The 17,594-nt window shown below is 54.1% G+C and overlaps 2 protein-coding genes across 4 annotated transcripts; one reads left to right on the top strand and one right to left on the bottom strand.

The window, feature by feature from the left end:
• The first annotated feature begins 142 nt into the window (after positions 1 to 142).
• DNASE1L2 (deoxyribonuclease 1 like 2) lies at positions 143 to 4,349 on the top strand. Its single transcript, XM_025274989.3, has 8 exons — positions 143 to 872; positions 1,133 to 1,283; positions 1,376 to 1,464; positions 1,559 to 1,642; positions 1,722 to 1,822; positions 1,895 to 2,007; positions 2,121 to 2,372; positions 2,748 to 4,349. The coding sequence occupies exons 1-8, from the start codon at positions 796 to 798 to the stop codon at positions 2,799 to 2,801; spliced, it is 921 nt and encodes a 306-aa protein (XP_025130774.2). The 5' UTR covers positions 143 to 795; the 3' UTR covers positions 2,802 to 4,349.
• ECI1 (enoyl-CoA delta isomerase 1) lies at positions 4,283 to 17,572 on the bottom strand. Of its 3 annotated transcripts, none has more exons than XM_006076813.4 (7): positions 17,425 to 17,572; positions 17,230 to 17,346; positions 14,909 to 15,036; positions 7,179 to 7,220; positions 6,305 to 6,426; positions 6,043 to 6,221; positions 4,283 to 4,593 (listed from the first exon to the last, which is right to left on the bottom strand). In XM_006076813.4, exons 1-7 carry the CDS (start codon positions 17,474 to 17,476, stop codon positions 4,427 to 4,429), a joined length of 807 nt encoding a protein of 268 aa, XP_006076875.1. In that variant the 5' UTR covers positions 17,477 to 17,572; the 3' UTR covers positions 4,283 to 4,426. The 3 variants fall into 3 exon arrangements, with proteins under 3 accessions (XP_006076875.1, XP_006076874.1, XP_025130772.1); XM_006076812.4 differs by having other exon boundaries at positions 7,074 to 7,220; positions 17,425 to 17,571; XM_025274987.3 differs by lacking the exon at positions 7,179 to 7,220.
• Between the last annotated feature and the right edge of the window lie 22 nt (positions 17,573 to 17,594).

Raw genomic sequence — 17,594 nt, 5'->3', positions numbered from 1 at the left:
TGTGATGTGGCATTAGTAGCCTCAGGGGCTGGTGTCTGGCAGTTCCCCCCTGGGGCAGTCCCCGCCTGCCCAGGCCACCCTTGAGGCTCTGGTGCCTGGCCAGTCCACCCAGGGCTCCCATGGGACTGGCAGCACCTTGGCGATAGGTAGGTGTCATTGGCATGTGGAGAGGCAGCCTCTGCCTCTGCCCTGCTCAGCTGGAGCCGTGACCCCCACTTCCTGTGGCCCGTCGAAGTGGGTGGGTGGGGATGCTGCTTGCCAGCTTCTGACCCCGGTGCTGGGGAATGAGGCCAGGAGAGCCAGGAGTCTTGGCTTTGTCCCTGAAGTGATGATGTGGAGAAGCAGCAGAAGATGCTGGGCTGTAAACAGGGCTGGTCTTTCCTGATTGGGTGCCCTTAGATTCCCTGTGGGGATGCAGCTTGAGGGAGATTCTGAGTGACCTAGTTTCTCGGGGGTGGGGACAAGAACAAGCCCTGGACTGTGGGCATGGCTGGCCCTCTTTTCCAGTCCCGATGCAGCTCTTGGGCTGGCAGAGCCATCTAAACCCCTGTTCTGATAGGTGTGGGGGCCCAGATCAGTCTCAGGGTGGATGTCCTGCCTCCCTGTCCCCACCTCCCCCCGTGTGTGTGGGGCGGTCCTCTGTAGGGTGAGAGGTGAGAACCGGGAGTACAGCCACCAGCTTCATGGAGGGGGCGGGATGCAGCGCAGTCTGGCCCCTCCCTGGGCCAGGGCTACAAATACCCCTGGCGCCAGGGCACCAGCGCTGCTGTTGCGCCAGCCCTTGCAGTCTGTCTCATGCCACGGACACTCCCCCAGCCTGGACCTCAGACCTCTACTGGGACGCAGATCCTGAGCCTATCCACACCCCTCAGGTGAGTGCAGTGTGGGAGTGCTGAGCGGGAGCTGGATGGGAATGGACTCTCAATATTTGGGCCTCAGTTTCCCCATGGAAGAGGAGAGTGGACAAGGCTGTGAGCCCAGCAGCACCCTGGGGAGACCTGGAAAGCAGCAGGGGGCGGACTGTGGGCAGCAGAACCTGCCTGCCCCGGCTCCCCGGGGCCAAGATGAAGAGTGGGCTGGTGTGTCCCACTCCAGGTCCGCGCTCACACCCGGCCGTGTCTGTCCCTCTAAGACCGCCCATGGGCGGGCCCCTGACCTTACTGGCCATGCTCTGGGCGCTGGGGTCTGCCAGAGCCCAGGCGCTGCGCATCGGAGCTTTCAACATCCAGAGCTTCGGAGACAGCAAAGTGTCGGACCCAGGCTGCGGCGGCGTCATTGCGCAAGTGAGGCTGGGCGCCCGGGGCGGGGTCGCGGCTGGGCTCCTCGGGCTGATATGCGGCTCGCCTGACCCTGCACCTGCTGGCTCCTCCCCCAGATCCTGGCTGGCTATGACGTCATGCTCGTGCAGGAGGTGCGAGATCCCGACCTGAGCGCCGTGTCCGCGCTCATGGAGCAGATCAACAGGTGCGGCGGGCAGGGCCCAGCGTGGGAAGTCCCGGCCCGGACCCCAGGTCTCGGAGCGATGCCTTGACCCCAGGCCCGGCCCGTATCTCCGCAGCGTGTCCAGGCACGAGTACAACTTCGTGAGCAGTGAGCCCCTGGGTCGGGACCAGTATAAGGAAATGTACCTGTTCGTCTACAGGTGAGGGGAGGGGCCGTGAGGAGCACGGAGCAGGGGTCCTGCTCACGTCGCCCACCCGTCCTTTACCCCCTACCCCCAGGAAGGACACGGTGTCGGTCGTGGACACGTACCAGTACCCGGACGCTGAGGACGCCTTCAGCCGGGAGCCGTTCGTGGTCAAGTTCTCGGCACCCAGCTCCGGTGAGGCCCCGCCCCCGCCGCCGGCCCCGCCCCGCCCCGCCGCCGGCCCCTGACACCCAGTCTCTCCTGCAGCCACCAAGGAGTTGGTGTTGATTCCGCTGCACGCGGCGCCGCACCACGCTGTGGCCGAGATCGATGCGCTCTACGACGTGTACCTGGACGTGATCGACAAGTGGGGCACCGACGTAAGCGCCCCGCGTCCGCAAGGCCCCGCCCCGCCCCCACGACCCCACCCGGGAGGGAGTCGTGCTTCTGGGTTGGCCATAGAGCCTCAGACCCGGCCCGCCGTGCCCCGCAGGACATCCTGTTTCTGGGCGACTTCAACGCCGACTGCAAATACGTGCGGGAGCAGGACTGGCCGGCCATCCGCCTGCGCAGCAGCGAGGTCTTCAAGTGGCTCATCCCGGACAGCGCCGACACCACGGTGGGCAACTCGGACTGCGCCTACGACCGCATCGTGGTCTGTGGCTCCCGCCTGCGCAAGAGCCTGAAGCATCAGTCAGCCACCGTGCACGACTTCCAGGAGGAATTCGGCCTGGACCAGACTCAGGCAAGTGCTGGGGACGGGGCAGGGCCGAGGGCGAGGGCAGTGCTGGACCGGGATCCCAACCTCAGGGTACCAGGCACTTGCCTTGCACTAGCGTTTCTAGAAAAGGCCCTTAGAGGGTCAGGTCTGGCCGGATGGAACAAACCTGCGGTGGCAGTGCAGGAAGCTCTTTCGTCCCTGGAGTGGGGTCCTGAGACTGTGCTCCCAGCCCACCCACAGGCCACAGCTGGCGTAGACGCCAACACCTCCCCCCCCAGATGCAGCGGTTTGTTTGGACACTCAGTGGGCCCCTTCCTGGGTGGGGGGCAGTTTTCCAGGGTGGTGCTTGTGGGACTGGCTGCTCAGCAGGGTCTCAGGCTTGGCCCCTTCTCCCTCCAGGCCCTGGCCATCAGTGACCATTTTCCTGTGGAGGTGACCCTCAAGTCCCACTGACAGCCCTGGGGCCTGGCTGGGGCAGACTGCCTGCAGACTCTGGCCGCAAGGAGCAAGCCCCAGACTCCTCCAGCGTGGCCAGCCAACCCCCGGCGAGGCTGCAGGGTAGGGGCAGCTGGGCCTGGACAAGTGATGGGACCACTCGGAGCCCATTTCCCCATCTATGAAATGGGCTGCCACCACCTACCTCATAAGGTTATGAGAAACATCTTCCAGCATGCTGGGCACGCAGCTGAGCTCGATAAACAGCACACACTCAGCCAGGGCCCCACACACGTGTGGGCTCTAACTCCTCCAGGTCCCTTCTTAGGGCTCAGCCCTTCTGGGACACAGACCTTGGTCCTGCCACCCAGCGGATCCCTCCTCCCAGCCCACCTAGGGGACAAGGACAGCCTGGCCTGCCCACACATTTTTCTGCTGGGAACCAACCACTTCCAGACCTGGCTGGCTCCAGAAGACAGTGCCTTGCTCTTTGTTGTAAACTAAGTGCTTCCAAGCACCTGAACTGAGTGCACATGGGTAAGTGCTCTCACACACACGTCGTGTGGATGTGCAAGGTCAACCTCCCAATCCTCAGTGATCCAACTTCAGCCCCGGTTCCCAGGTCTGCAGGCCTCTAGCAGGCACTTGTGGGTACGAGGGTCCTGTCCCACCCAGCACTGCAGCTGGCGGGGGAGCTCAGGAAGGTTGTCCCCTGCCCCCAGCCGGTTGGCAGCCCTGGGACTTGGGGAGACCCCCCCTCACTGGTGAGCAGGCAGGCTGGGTTAGGGTCCCGCCCATAGAACCCCAACAACTCACCACAGTACAGCCCCTTCAAAAGTGCCTTCCTGGTAGCTTCCTCCTCAGGGGCCCTGCGTGGGGCAGAGGCTCGCCAGGGAAGCCTGCACTTGGGGTAAGCCCATCCCAAGGGTGGGGGACAAACAGAACTGGGGTACACAGTGTAACTGACAGGGACCCGATGAGGTTGCTGGTTTTTGAAGCATCTCACCTTTGGCAAGATTTAATTGGCCTGAATTATACTGGAGAGTAAAACCTTTGTTTCAAAAGAGTTTGGACAACCTTTTCTTGCTAGATCTTTCTGAAATAACATTTAGGACACTTGCAATGTAAAGTGCCTCCCTTCTTTCTCTCCAAGTTACCCAGTTTCTCGGAAATTTGTACAGGTTTTCCATCAAACACGGTGGCCCAAGGTCTTTTCCCATTTCCTTCTCTTGTGGGGCTCATCAGAACCCACCAACTCCCTGGCCTTATGCCTCGAGCAATCAGGCGTCCCACCAGCCAGGAACAGGAAACTTGAGGGCTTTATTCTGCTCTGGGAAAAGACAGCACGCACGCTCAATGGTGACGCTGCCAAGGTCCAGGAGGGGCCCACCTACCAGTTTCTTATCCCTAGTCAAGACACTGCTTGCCAGCTGTGCTCCTGCCCACCCACCAGGCACAAAAGGCACTTGGGAGTGGCAGCAGGTCTTGGGACTATGGCTGTGAGGATCAGGGCCTTCTAGGGAGATGGGCAAAACAAAGAACTGGAAGTAATTTTAAATGGGCAAAGACTGGACTTGAGTCCTCTAGAGCCACGGTGCCCCCGAGGGTGGGTTCGGCCAAAACCCTGGCGGGCAGCGCTGCCCTCAGCCTTTCTTCTGTTGGAGCTTCTCCAAGTACACCTGCAGCGACTTCTGGATGGAGTCTCTGCAGATGAAGCTGACAAAGTTCTGGGTGTCGGCGTCGCGCTGCCTCAGCAGGCGGTCTGCGGTGGCCTTTCGCATCATGTTCTTGGTCAGCTGGCGCGTGTGATCTGAAGAAGATGGGGCCCACCTGTGAGGACCCGGGCTCTGCGCCGGGGCAGTGGTATTGCTGAGCTGCCCCAGACGGTTCCAGCCGAAACTCCAGCGGAAAACTCAAGTGAGCACAGGGAAGAAAAGGAAAACCACCCGTCCCCTGCTGTCTGCCGACTGCTTTTAAAAACACACAGGATGATACTGTGAAAACTGCCTTGTCAGCCCGTTATTTTCCCTCAGCTATATCATCAGGAATATCTTCTATGTCGCTATTCTTTACCACGTCTTTAATGGCTGGCTGTGCGGTATTTGGGCATCAGCAAACCTGGCCCCCCACAGCTCAAGAGCTAAGAATGTTGGTTGCATTTTTACATATGGTGGGAAAAACATTTTAAAGGCTAGTATTTTGTGACATGTAAAAATCACCTGAAATTCAGAATTCAGTGGCTTGTTGCTCCAGTAACACGAGATATACTTCCTAGTTCACACACCCACAGCCCTCACTCCGGTGCTGTGGTTATTGCAGGGACCGTGTGACCAGCAAAGCCGGACATCTCCCTGGCCCTTTACAGTCTGCTGACCCCTCGTTTCTACTGTCGTTGACATAAGCACTCCTATTGCCAGATGTAGAACCTAAGAGCTGTTTCCAGTTGTCTGTGTAGTGGGTTGAATAGTGGACCCCGGAAAGGTATGTTTAAGTAGCCTGATTAGGAAAAAGATTTTTGCAGAGGTAACTAAGATGAGATCATCTTGGATTTAGGGTGGGCCCTAAATCCAGGGAGGGCTTCCCTGGTGGCTCAGTTGGTAAAGAATCTGCCCACAATGCAGGACACCGCCTGCCATGTAGGAGATCCAGGTTTTATCCCTAGGAGACCTAGGAAGATCCCCTAGAGAAGGAAATGGCAACCCACTCCAGTATTCTTGACTGGGAAATCCCATGGACAGAGGAGCTGGGTGGGCTATGGTCTGTGGAGTTGCAGAGAGTTGGGCACGACTTAGTGACTAAACTCCAATAACCACTGCCTAAATCCAGGGACGGGTGTCCTCAGAAGGAACGGGAGGTCTGAGATATAGAAACATGTAGAGAAGGTGTGTGAAGATACACACAGGGGCTGGAGTGATGCAGCCTCAGCCCAGGAGTCTCTGGAGCCCCTGAAGATGAAAGAGGCAGGAAGGTGCCTCCCCAGGGCCTCTGCAGGGAGCAAGGCCCTGCTCACACCCTGATTTTAGACTCTGGCCTCCAGACTGTGCGAGAACGCATTTCCCTTGTTTTAAGCACCTAAGCGCCCTCACCCCTCAATTCTCCATCTTGTCACTTGTTACATCAGCCTCAGGACATGAAGTCAGTCTGCTACTGTGAGCGGCTCATCTGTGTATGGCTTGAGAACTCCTGGTCTTATGAGGAGCCTCAGGCTGAGAGGGGAGGGGGTTCTGCCGGCCCACTGGCACCCCCACCCACCCCTCACCTGGAACGGCCAGCCACCGGGCCATCTCCGAGAGCGCCGTGCTCTGCACCTGGTCCTCTGGCACCACCTGGTCCACCAGGCCCACCTGGAGGGCCTCTGCCGGGGGGAAGAGTGACCCCAGCTGCAGGGCCTGCTCCGAGGCGCGGTGCCCAATGGTGTTCACGTATGTGTCTTTGAGCCTGGAAACAGACACCGACTCGGAGTTGGGGCTTGGGGCTCCTGGCCAGGGGGTGGGGGCAGTGGGCCTGGCCCCCGGCCTTACCAGAAGGGGGCGGTGATGCCCAGCAGGGTCTCGTTCAACCCTATGTGGTACTTGGGGTTGTCAGCCAGGACCCGGCAGTCACAGGAGAGGGCGATCATACAGCCCCCCGCGGGGCAGGCTCCCTGCAGGGAAAGCCAGACCGCTGGGCTCCGGAGAGCTGGCCCCGCGCACGCACCCGGGTGCCTCCAACCCCTTCCCCGTGCTGCACCAACCCCATCTGGGGGTGTGAGCAGCGGGACTTGCTCGCCCATCAGCCCGCACACCCCTCTTCCCTCAGGTTCATGTTGGGGCTGCGAGCAGCTTCTCCTCTCTGCTCTTGTCCGGTCCCTCAGACGCCAACGCGCAAGGGGCCTGGGCTGTCACCTCACTCCTGCCCCAGATGGCCCGGGGCCACCACTGTCCTTACCTCTTGCACCCACTGTCCACACGGAGGTGGCCGGCCGCCGAGCCCCACGAGTCTTCCCAAGCCTGGCCCTCCTCCTCTCCAGCCGGCTCAGGCCCCTGGCCTCCGCCCCACCCTTGCCTTAGGTTAGGCCAAAGCGATGATCCCCAGAGGTGACCATGGGCCCTGGCTCCCGTTCCCACACTCACCCCCAGCATGTGGCCCCCTCTTCTCACCTAGTCTGTAATGGCAAGCTGACGACCTCTGCAGACCTCCCTGACTGCCCCCTTCCTCCTTGAGGGCTTTCTAATGGAGGGCCACGTCCACCCACCCCAAGGGCTGGCCCCCAGTCAGCAACCCAGGTGGCCCCCCGGGAGGTACACGCACGTTGATGGCGGCAACCAGCACCAGGCTGGACAGGTACATCCGCAGCCACAGCTCTTGCATGGCCTTCCAGTACTCAGCGTAGTGGGCCGGGTTTCTCCCACATACCTCCATCAGGTCCAGGCCGGCGCAGAAGACCCTGGGGCAGTCCTGGGGGGGCAGGGGCACCGTCAGAGTCCGCCCTGGGGGTGCATAGGCACTTGAGGGCCAGAGGAGCTGAAGTCACGCTCACCAGCAGGATGCCTCCCCCAGGCACCCTGAGCTGGGGGCTCCGGGAACTCAGCTGGGACCCCATGGCCTGTCCCCTTTGCATCCTGCCATATTTCTTCCCCTTCCGCTTCAAACGGGATGGGCAGGCAGCAGGGCCAGGCGCTCCCCAGGGACATAGAATGCAGGCCCTGTGTACCCGTGCACATGGCCCAGGCAAAGGAGTCAAGAAGTCGGGGAGGCTCCTGACATCAGAGAGGACACGTGTTCTTGGCTATCCCCAAAGGGCCAGCAAACCACAGACCCGCAGAGGAGGGAGCAGCGAGTGGTCAAGAAGACACCCCTCTCCTCCGCCATAGGCCATCACTCATGAGACCGAAGGCTGGGGTGGGGGTGCAGACCAAGACAGAAGGGGACCAGTGCTCCCAGTGTGGACACCAGGTTCTGGGCACTCAGAGAAGAATGCAGGCCGGGGCAGGAGGGGATGCCCGGCTGTCACACGGGGAACCTGTGCCTGGGTTTCCTGCAAGCCCTCGCTGGAGCATGTCCGGCACCCAAGGCTGTTGTGAGGTTGCTGATTGCGGTCGCCGCTGCAGATGACAGCCACTCCTGCCCCCCAGTGTCCGTGAGGAGGGGCGGCCACACTCGACATCCCCTACATCCTCATACAAAGTGACTGAAGCCAATCGCAGAGCAGGCGTAAACGCGCCCCGAGCTTCTCATACACACAGTGCCCGGGTGTACACGGCACCTGCAGGCTGGCCTTGTTAGTGTGGAATGCGTACCACTCTTGCCTCTAAAAAGCACCCCTGGGGATGGGAAGCTGGGCCATCGGTATGGGTGTCCTACTGTCTCACCGGCCGGAATCTTGGGGGTGGTGAGCTGCCCTGCTCCGACGATGTGGCAGGACGGCCGTCCAGCTTTCCAGCCTTCCTCCGTAACCTCCTCCCACTGCAAGCCCCTGGCTCCTCCTCCCCGCCACCCCCCAAATTCAACACACTTTCTCAGCACCGAAGTGGACGGGCCGACGGTGCGGCCCACAGTCCTGGCACTGGAGGAAAGCAAAGGCAAAGAATTCTATTCTGGATGTGAGCGAAGCAACTGCATCGATGCCAGCCGGGGCGACTTCTGCCAGACAGAAGGCATGGGGGCTGGCCTGTTTCTGTGACTTCCTTCTGAGAGGGTAACAGGCAGGAAGGCCAGGGGTCTCCAAATGGAGGAAATAGCCTACAAGTGTCAGACATTTTTGTCTCTCTTAAGCGGCAAGAGGAAACAAACTAGCAATATTTTTTTCCTTCTCTATACAAATTTAAAGAGAGGTTTCTCTTAAAATACTGTGTTGCCATAATGACACCTGGTTTCTCCTGAAGTTAGCTATTCTTGAGCCTAGAGATAACCAATGCCTTTTTCTTATGAAAATGTTTGTCTTAAGCTATGCTAATGTACTACGCCTTTACCCCAAACTCTGTCTCCAAGTCGGTTCCGCCTCTTGGCCCAAAACCTACTTGACAAACCAGTATGTTATACTCAGATATTGTTCCCCTAATCTATGTAAATGAAATTATTTGTATGGTGGTCTGTCCTTCTTTAAGATTCAAGTTAATTATTTTATGGCCCAAGATAAACCATTTGGTGCCATTCTAAATTTTAAGACATTCCTTTCTTTCATTAACAGACTGCTAGTGACTATATAACATCCAGCTGAAGACTAGCAGGGGGGTACTCTTTCTGCCCCCTTCTGATGCCTATGTCAGAAGCTTTCTCTATCTCCTTTATACTTTAATAAAACTTTATTACACAAAAGCTTTGAGCGATCAAGCCTCGTCTCTGGCCCCGGATTGAATTCTTCTCCTCCGGGGGCCAAGAATCCCGGTGTATTCACGTGATTCAACAACAACCTTTCACTTCCGAGCTCAGTGATTCTTTTGCAGGGGGTCGAGGTCAGGAGCGAGCAAGCAAGGCAAACTGCTGTCTGTTCTCACTCCCTCCCCCGACCCCGCTATAGCAGGGGCCCCAATAAAGCCTTGCCTGAATTTCTTGTCGGGCCTCTAGTCAATTTCTATTGGATGAGCAAGGCCAAGAACCCTGGTCGGTATCAGATTTATGGCCCCCAGTGTGTGGCTCATCCCCTTCTGCGGAGGGGATCTGGGCACCTCTGGGACCCTGAACGCAGCTTCCCAGTGGGCAGCAAGTGGCCACCTGAAGCCTGCCTTCCTGACCCCGGGGGCTCAGGTCCCTCATCTAGGCAACACTGTCCCCGCTTCCTCGTCCTTTCCCCACTCCTGCCATTTCTCTGCTTCTCCTCTCTGTCCTCTCCTTTCGAGAGTGCACGCCGGGCAGACACAGCCTCACTCCTCTCGGCTGGTGAGACCTCTGGCCGCCCATGGTGCACCTCGACCTGCGGCCAGCAGAGGCCAGAGAGGCCAGCCTCACCCGTGCAGACCCTGGCCTTGTGGGCCATCCCTGCCCGGAGAGTCACAAGAGTGACAGGTTCAGTCCGCATGTCGGGTATTGCCTGGAAGGCCCATTGTTTTTTCCTGTTCTCTTTCTCTTTTTCAGTCTTTTCTGTCCCTCCCATTTTACCTCTCCCTTGATCCTCATACCTGCACTCCCATCCTTTTTTATCTGGAAAACTTGCCCGTGTCTACAAGTTTTTGTCATTGGTATCTTCGTCTTACGTCGTTTTGTCTGTCCAGCTGCCCTGCTGATGTGGGCACGGTGGAGGACTTAAGCTTTGAAATACAAAGGCAGCCCTTGTACTGTATGTCTCAAACACTGCTTGAGACTCCAACCTTGGGTTACTTGGTGGGCTTTTAAAGAACAGAAAAGAAAGGAGCTTTCGTTTCTCCCTTCTCTGCCTCTGCAATGGAACTGCGCTGACTGCATGCTCAGGAACTACCCGATTCATCTGTAGTCCCTCAGAATGAAGGGAAAAAGCGTGGGGGGAGGGCATTTTAAATTCAAGTGGGAAAACTATGAGGCCTCTGGCTCTGTCTTTATGTAAAAATTAACTTGTAAATTGGCTGTCTTCAATTAGCTTAAAGGCAATTGAGCCCTTATATATTCTCAGAAGCATAGAAGAGGCTCATCAGAATACATTTTGGGCTCCTGTGATCTGGGAAAATAGTCAATATTTAATTAACATCTGGTGTTAGTGCTGGCTTAGGCCTGTGGGTTTAATGAACACAGACCTGTACTCTAGAGTCACCCACATTAAGTACAATACTTTCACTGTACCTAGGGTTACTGAAAGGAAGTGCATACTGTTCCTGTTGTAAAATTTGTCACCAGGGAAACAACCCAACATGATTAAATTTTTAAGTAAATGTAAATGGGATTAGAGCTTTTTGGTAAACTCTAGAGGAATAGTTTTGTGTTGAAAACATCTATCTCAAGTAGTCCCTCCCAATATTGGTAACTTAAAAACTAAAGCGAAGTAAAATGAAAGGAATTCACTGGGTTCAAGGACCATTTCAAATAAGATGAAACAATGAGAACACGGATGGCTAAACAGGTGTAAGCTGACCTACTTCTGTCTTCTTGGGAGAGAGAAAAGAAGCTGTTTGGTGCTACCTTGAGATGGCCTCTGCCAACCTACAGAATGCCAGTGCAGAAGGCCCTTCATGGCGGCTTAAGGAAAGCTGGGTGTGTGTTTTCAGAAGGGTGTATGAGGAGCATAAATACGTTTTGTTTGTTAAAGGAAAAAGAATGATTATGTCCTAAAGCTGGTTATTTCTCAATGGAAAGGGCAAGGGACAAAGTATGGCTAATAAAAGCTGCAGAAGGTCTGCGGAAGAGAAACACAGAGACGAGAGTTTTTATGTGGTCAGGACTTTCCAAGGTTGAAATCAATTTAACTGGGTAAATGGGTTTTATTCAGAGCAGGCTGATGCAAGACGTGATTTGGTTTCTGTCTCTCCATAAGAGAACAAATTTTCGTGGAATGCCGCTTTTGACATCAGATTGTGTGAGTTTCTGTGCCTTTAAGTGATCTGTAATGACCTTTGCAATCTTTTTGTTTTCCACCTTAGATCAAGAAATAATTGTTTCACAGTGACCTCGATTCTATCAACCTACGATTCTATCTATGTATTCTATCTAAAACATTGTGGGATTTTGGGTGGACTTTCCAAATATCAAACTGAAATTATAGTTCTTTTGATGTCCAGCTAACTTTGAAACTGACGTCCCCAGAGAGATCCAAAGCTAACTGGGTTCATTGGGTGTGTTAAATTCCGTGGGAAACACTGTCCAAACTCACTGCTGCCAGTCTCAGATGGGACCATCAGGCTCTCCCCAGTTTTATCGCGATCACCAAACAGATGGGGAGGGGGCTTGAGGTGCTTCCGCTGTCCAGTCTCTCCCCTTACTCTACGTCCAAAAACCCTGTGGGAACACTCCCAGCTCGAGGCCCTCAGGTCCTGGCCCCATGACATTTCCCACTGCACCCAGTTCCAGTTCCTCCAGGATCTTCTTCCCTCCAGGCCCGGGCAGCCCAGACACTGTGACTACCTACTGGGCTGGCCACTTCCAAGCAGCCCACTTCCTAGGCTTTCAGTTCAGTTCAGTTCAGTTCTGTTCAGTCCCTCAGTCGTGTCCGACTCTCTGCAACCCCATGAATCACAGCACGCCAGGCCTCCCTGTCCATCACCAACTCCCGGAGTTCACTCAAACTCATGACCGTAGAATCGGTGATGCCATCCAGCCATCTCATCCTCTGTCGTCCCCTTCTCCTCCTGCCCCCAATTCCTCCCAGCATCAGAGTCTTTTCCAATGAGTCAACTCTTTGCATGAGGTGGCCAAAGTACTGGAGTTTCAGCTTCAGCATCATTCCTTCCAAAGAAATCCCAGGGCTGATCTCCTTCAGAATGGACTGGTTGGATCTCCTTGCAGTCCAAGGGACTCTCAAGAGTCTTCTCCAACATCACAGTTCAAAAGCATCAATTCTTCGGCGTTCAGCTTTCTTCACAGTCCAACTCTCACATCCATACATGACCACTGGAGAAACCATAGCCTTGACTAGATGGACCTTTGTTGGCAAAGTAATGCCTTAGTTTTTCAATATGCTATCTAGGTTGGTCATAACTTTCCTTCCAAGGAGTAAGCATCTTTTAATTTAGTGGCTACAACCACCATCTGCAGTGATTTTGGAGCCCCAAAAAATAAAGTCTGACACTTTCCACTGTTTCCCATCTATTTCCCATGAAGCGATGGGACCAGATGCCATGATCTTAGTTTTCTAAATGTTGAGCTTTAAGCCAACTTTTTCACTCTCCTCTTTCACTTTTATCAAGAGGCTTTTTAGTTCTTCTTCACATTCTGCCATAAGGGTGGTGTCATCTGCATATCTGAGGTTATTGATATTTCTCCTGGCAATCTTAATTCTAGCTTGTGCTTCTTCCAGCCCAGCATTTCTCATGATGCACTCTGCATAGAAGTTAAATAAGCAGGGTGACAATATACAGCCTTGATGTACTCCTTTTCCTATTTGGAACCAGTCTGTTGTTCCATGTCCAGTTCTAACTGTTGCTTCCTGACCTGCATACAGGTTTCTCAAGAGGCAGGTCAGGTGGTCTGGTATTCCCATCTTTTTCAGAATTTTCCACAGTTTATTGTGATCCACACAATCAAAGGCTTTGGCATAGTCAATAAAGCAGAAATAGATGTTTCTCTGGAACTCTCTTGCCTTTTCCATGATCCAGCAGATGTTGGCAATTTGATCTCTGGTTCCTCTTCCTTTTCAGATGCACAATCTCACATCACCCCCACATCAGGGACACTGCTACACGCATCATAAGACGTGAGCATCAGAGGCAGCAGATCCGCCTCCGGAGAGCCCTGGCAGCACACTCGCACTGGCTGGGAGGGCCCCTCCGGGGAACCCCTCGTGTGAGGGACCGGCGACCAGAGATGGCTGGCTAGGAATCGACGGGAGAGCAGAGGACTCTCACCCCAGAAGGTGAGAAGGACATTTGGAGGACCCTCAAGCCCCTCCTGACAAAAGCCTCCTGGTGAAATGCCTCTTGGACCTGGGACTTCATTTCTAGGAGCGCTCTCAGCCAAAGGTTTCTCAACATGGGAGGATCCTCTTCTAAGTCAGAAGAAACACCTCTGGACTGTATCCTTAAAAACTGGAAATCTAAAAAAGCAGATGGGCTGAAAAGGGAAAAACTTAAACTGTACTCTAACACTCCCTGGCCTTTATATAAGTTGGGGGGATGGAGAAAAACTGTGAGGGAAGAATTATAAACATATGTACAAACTCAAAATATGCCTTCCTTGTTTTACATGCCCATGCAGCTATCTGGAAAGAAAGGAGACTTTTATCGTACTTTTTTAGAAAGAGGACTTGGGGCTGAGGTTTTATATCTCATAGAAGCAAAACTCTAAATGAGGCTAGATTCCCTGGCCAAGATTGTACCTGATAAGGACTAGACGGACTTTTGTTGTCAAAGTGATATCTCTGCTTTTTAATATGCTGTCTAGGTTGGTCATAGCTTTTCTTCCAAGGAGCAAGTGTCTTTTAATTTCATGGCTGCAGTCACCATCTGCAGTGATTTTGGAGCCCCCCAAAATAAAGTTTCTCACCGTTACCATTTTTTCCCCATCTATTTGCCATGAGTGATGGGACCGGATGCCATGATCTTAGTTTTCTGAATGTTGAGCAGAAAAGGAGTGGTTTGTGCAACTGCCACTACTTTTTGTCACATAGGAAGTTAACACCTCCTTCCAGGTAGAAACCAACACCAAGACCCAGAGGGATGGTATGGGGAGGGAGGAGGGGTCACGATGGGGAACACATGTATACCTGTGGATTCATTTCGATATATGGCAAAACCAATACAATATTGTAAAGTTAAAAAAAAAAAAAAAAAAAACCAACACCAAGAAAATCTGTCAACAAGCCATTTGACTTCCACAGATAATTATCTACTAATCCTTGCCATTCAATGTGGGCAAGGAAATGAAAACTGGCTCTCCAGCTCATTCTCTTGGATCCTGCAAGGCATAAATTCTTCTGCCAGGAGGTTTTCACTTTCTCATAGCCCTTGTCAGTCATATGATTTATGCTGCATTTTGTCTGGTGCGGAGTTGTCTGCCTACTGTTGTAAACCTGCAACTAAGACTTTTCGGTCCAAGGAGAATTAAGGAAAAAGCCTGCCCTGAGACCTCGGCTCTAGGCCGAGAGAGGGATGCCTGGAGAGGGATGGGGAGCGCTGCTCTTGGAACAAGCACAGTCTCAGGGGCCAGCCTGGGCGCCAGGAAGCTGCTGAAAACCAAGTCCGCACAGGGTCCAGACTTTGTGAAGTCGCGTGGTTTCAAGGTCACCCCTGCCCAAAGGAACCCGCTCTCACCTACACCCAGGCCCGGGTATGGAGCACCGAGGCCTGACCCAGGGCCTGGCCCCACAACTGCGTGGGCCTGGGAGGCGGCCGGGGACAGAGGCATCAGCCACTTGGGGGCGAACCGGCTGCCCACAGCCCGGCTACCTCGAGTCACACCCAGGACTATGACCCCTGGAAGGCCTGCGATCGCACCTGCACTTGGGCCGCCTGGGTTTTCTCCAGCCTGTGATGTGTGTGGAGGGTTTTCTGAGCTCGGGGCCTCAGGGGAAGCTAAGGAGCACTCACGGAAGTTAGGATGACTCCGCGGAAGGTCTTGTCGTTCTCCAGCTTCTCCAGGCTGATAACCAGCTCGGTCAGCAGCTCCAGGCTGAGGGCGTTTACTGGGGGATTCCTGAACTTCATCACGGCTACCCCTAGTTTGAAAACAAAGAGGACAAAGCTTGTTGCCAGCACAAGAAGGGTGCCCCCAGTCACCTATGGGAAGGCCATGGGAAGACACACAGCTGTTGGGTTTTTTAAATTGAGGTGAGATTCACATATCTTATAATAAAGGGAACCCTGTACACATTGGCAGTTACCATTCCTCCCATCCCAACCCCTGTGTGTGTACTAAGTCACTTCAGGCGTGTTGGACTCTTTGAGATCCTATGGACCAAAGTCCACCAGGCTCCTTTGTCCATAGAATTCTCCAGGCAAGAATACTGGAATGGGTTGCCATGCCCTCCTCCAGGGATCTTCCTGACCCAGGGATCACTAATCACTGATCTCCTTCTTGTTCCTATGGACTTGCCAACTGTGGACATTTTATGGAAGTGGAATCATAGAAAATATGTGACCTTTTGTGTCTGTCTGCTTTCACTGAATGTTTTCAAGGTTCATCCACGAAGTAACAGGTGTCAGTGGTTCATTCCTTTTCAAGGTCAAATAACTTTCCATGATCTGTGTACAGCAGGTTCTGCTTATCCATTCACCGGCCAGTGGACACTTGAGTTAGTTCCACCTTTTGGCTATTGAGTCATGCTGCTGGGAGCACTCACATACACATTTTTGTTGATCTTTTTTTGGGGGGTTTAAATGCATTTTACTTTTAGACAACCTACATGACACGTTTTTTTCCCTCACAAACAAGGCCTCCACTCCAAATAAATCAATGTTCAAAACAAATGAAGAGCTCACGATGATATCAGTCCAATTTTCTCCCAGATACCAAGTCTGACATCCTCATGGGAGCAGACGGCCTTATTGTAAGTGAGCAACTCTAAGAACTAGATGTGTGAGGAGGAACTCCAGTGGGCGGTTCTGGTTCACACTTGTTTAAGGATCAAGGGTAAGAATATCAGGGGCCGGATGTTCTTAAAACTCTCCATTTATACATACATTCTGCCAACAGCAGGAAAAGTGGGAGTGAAGGGCCTGCCCCTGTGGACAGCACAGCTGCTGGCCCGGCTAAGGCCGTCTGTACCCAGCGCCTGGCCCAAGGGCAGACCCTAGGGGCTTCAGAAATGTCACCCTACACAGAAGAATCAATCCGAATTTTCAGAAGTGAGCTCCCCAAACTTGGCTCGGAGGTAAGTTTCTGAAGCTGACTCTGGATCTTTGCTGTTTAGTGAGACAGTATCTAAGAGTTTGGGGGAAAGGTAGAGGCCAAAGGTGAACAGATGGACTTGGATATCACCAGTTAAATAATCACACCCCTGGCATGGGGTGGGTACAAAATGTTTCTTGAATGTTGAACAGAATCCAAAATCAGCTTTTTTAAAAAATATTATTTTTAATGGGGGGTAATTGCTTTACAATATTGTGTTGGTTTCTGCCATACATCAACATGATAGCACTTTGGCACTTAAATGAAAACATTTTATAAAGCACTTTTACTCCACTAATTCCTCCAAGTCTCAAGATGCCTGAAGGCCACCTGGGTCTGGCAATGAGAACCATGCTTGGCTTTCACGTCAAACTCAACCCCCTACCAGGATAAGCTGGCAATGTTTATTTAGGAGGCTCGGAGGTGGGAGGCCACTAGACAGCTTGTCCTAAAATGTGAATCTATCTGTCTCTGCCCCCAGGCCCGCTCAGGACCTAGCTCTGAAGGGCTCTCTGGTGGAGAAAGCACAGCTTTTTCTTTCAAAAGTGCTCTTTCTACCTCTTTTTTCATCCACCTTGGAGACTTTTAAGAGGTGTTCTGATGGGGGTGGGTAGGAGTGATTTTACTTGTGGCTCCTGGCTGTAATTAAAAAATATCTGCTGGGTTCTGTGCCACCTGGGAGTATTAACAAAAAGTTAAAAATGTTATTCCAAGATGCTTCCAATTATTTTCACTTCCCAAGTTAACAGCACATACCCCAAACTTTAAAAACAGAAACATGTTTATCTTCATAATGAACTGGGGCGGGGGGCTTGTGGTGGTGGTAGCGGTCGTGGTGAAACAACTCGACTGGTGATGACCCTTAGCTTTGAACTCAACAGAAACATGCTTCAAAATCAGGCTTTATCTCGGTCCGGATTCTAGGTCTGGGTCCGGAGCCGGGGGCCCCGCGGAGTCCGCTCTGCTGCCGGCTGTGCCCTGTTCCCCACCGCGGGGATGCCGGGCGCTCGAGGGCGCTTACCTGAGGCCGCTTCCGGCTCCACCAGCACCCGCTGGCTTCCGAAGCGCCGCGCGCCATCCCCGCCGCCGCCAGCCGCCGGCTCCGTGCTCCCAAGGGTCGTGCCCCGGAGCAGCGCCCCTGTGGAGGTAGGCGAGAGATTGGTTATCCCGCGCGCCCCGAGCCCCCACGCCCCCGCGCCCCGCGCCGGTCACGCACACGGACGGAGCAGGGCGCGCGCGGCAAAGCGCACTCCCGGTGCCAGCGCCATCTTGGCCGAGAATGGGCAGGTCGCGGCGCCGGGGTGTGATCTTGCCGTCCGCCCCGCCCCCGGGGCCCAGGCCGCTCCTCCAGGGCGGAGCCTCGGGCTCCGCGGAGCAGGACGTCTG

This window comes from Bubalus bubalis, chromosome 24, assembly GCF_019923935.1.
Source record: "Bubalus bubalis isolate 160015118507 breed Murrah chromosome 24, NDDB_SH_1, whole genome shotgun sequence".
NCBI classification, from domain to species: domain Eukaryota; kingdom Metazoa; phylum Chordata; class Mammalia; order Artiodactyla; family Bovidae; genus Bubalus; species Bubalus bubalis.
This window is presented reverse-complemented; position numbering and strand designations above follow the sequence as displayed.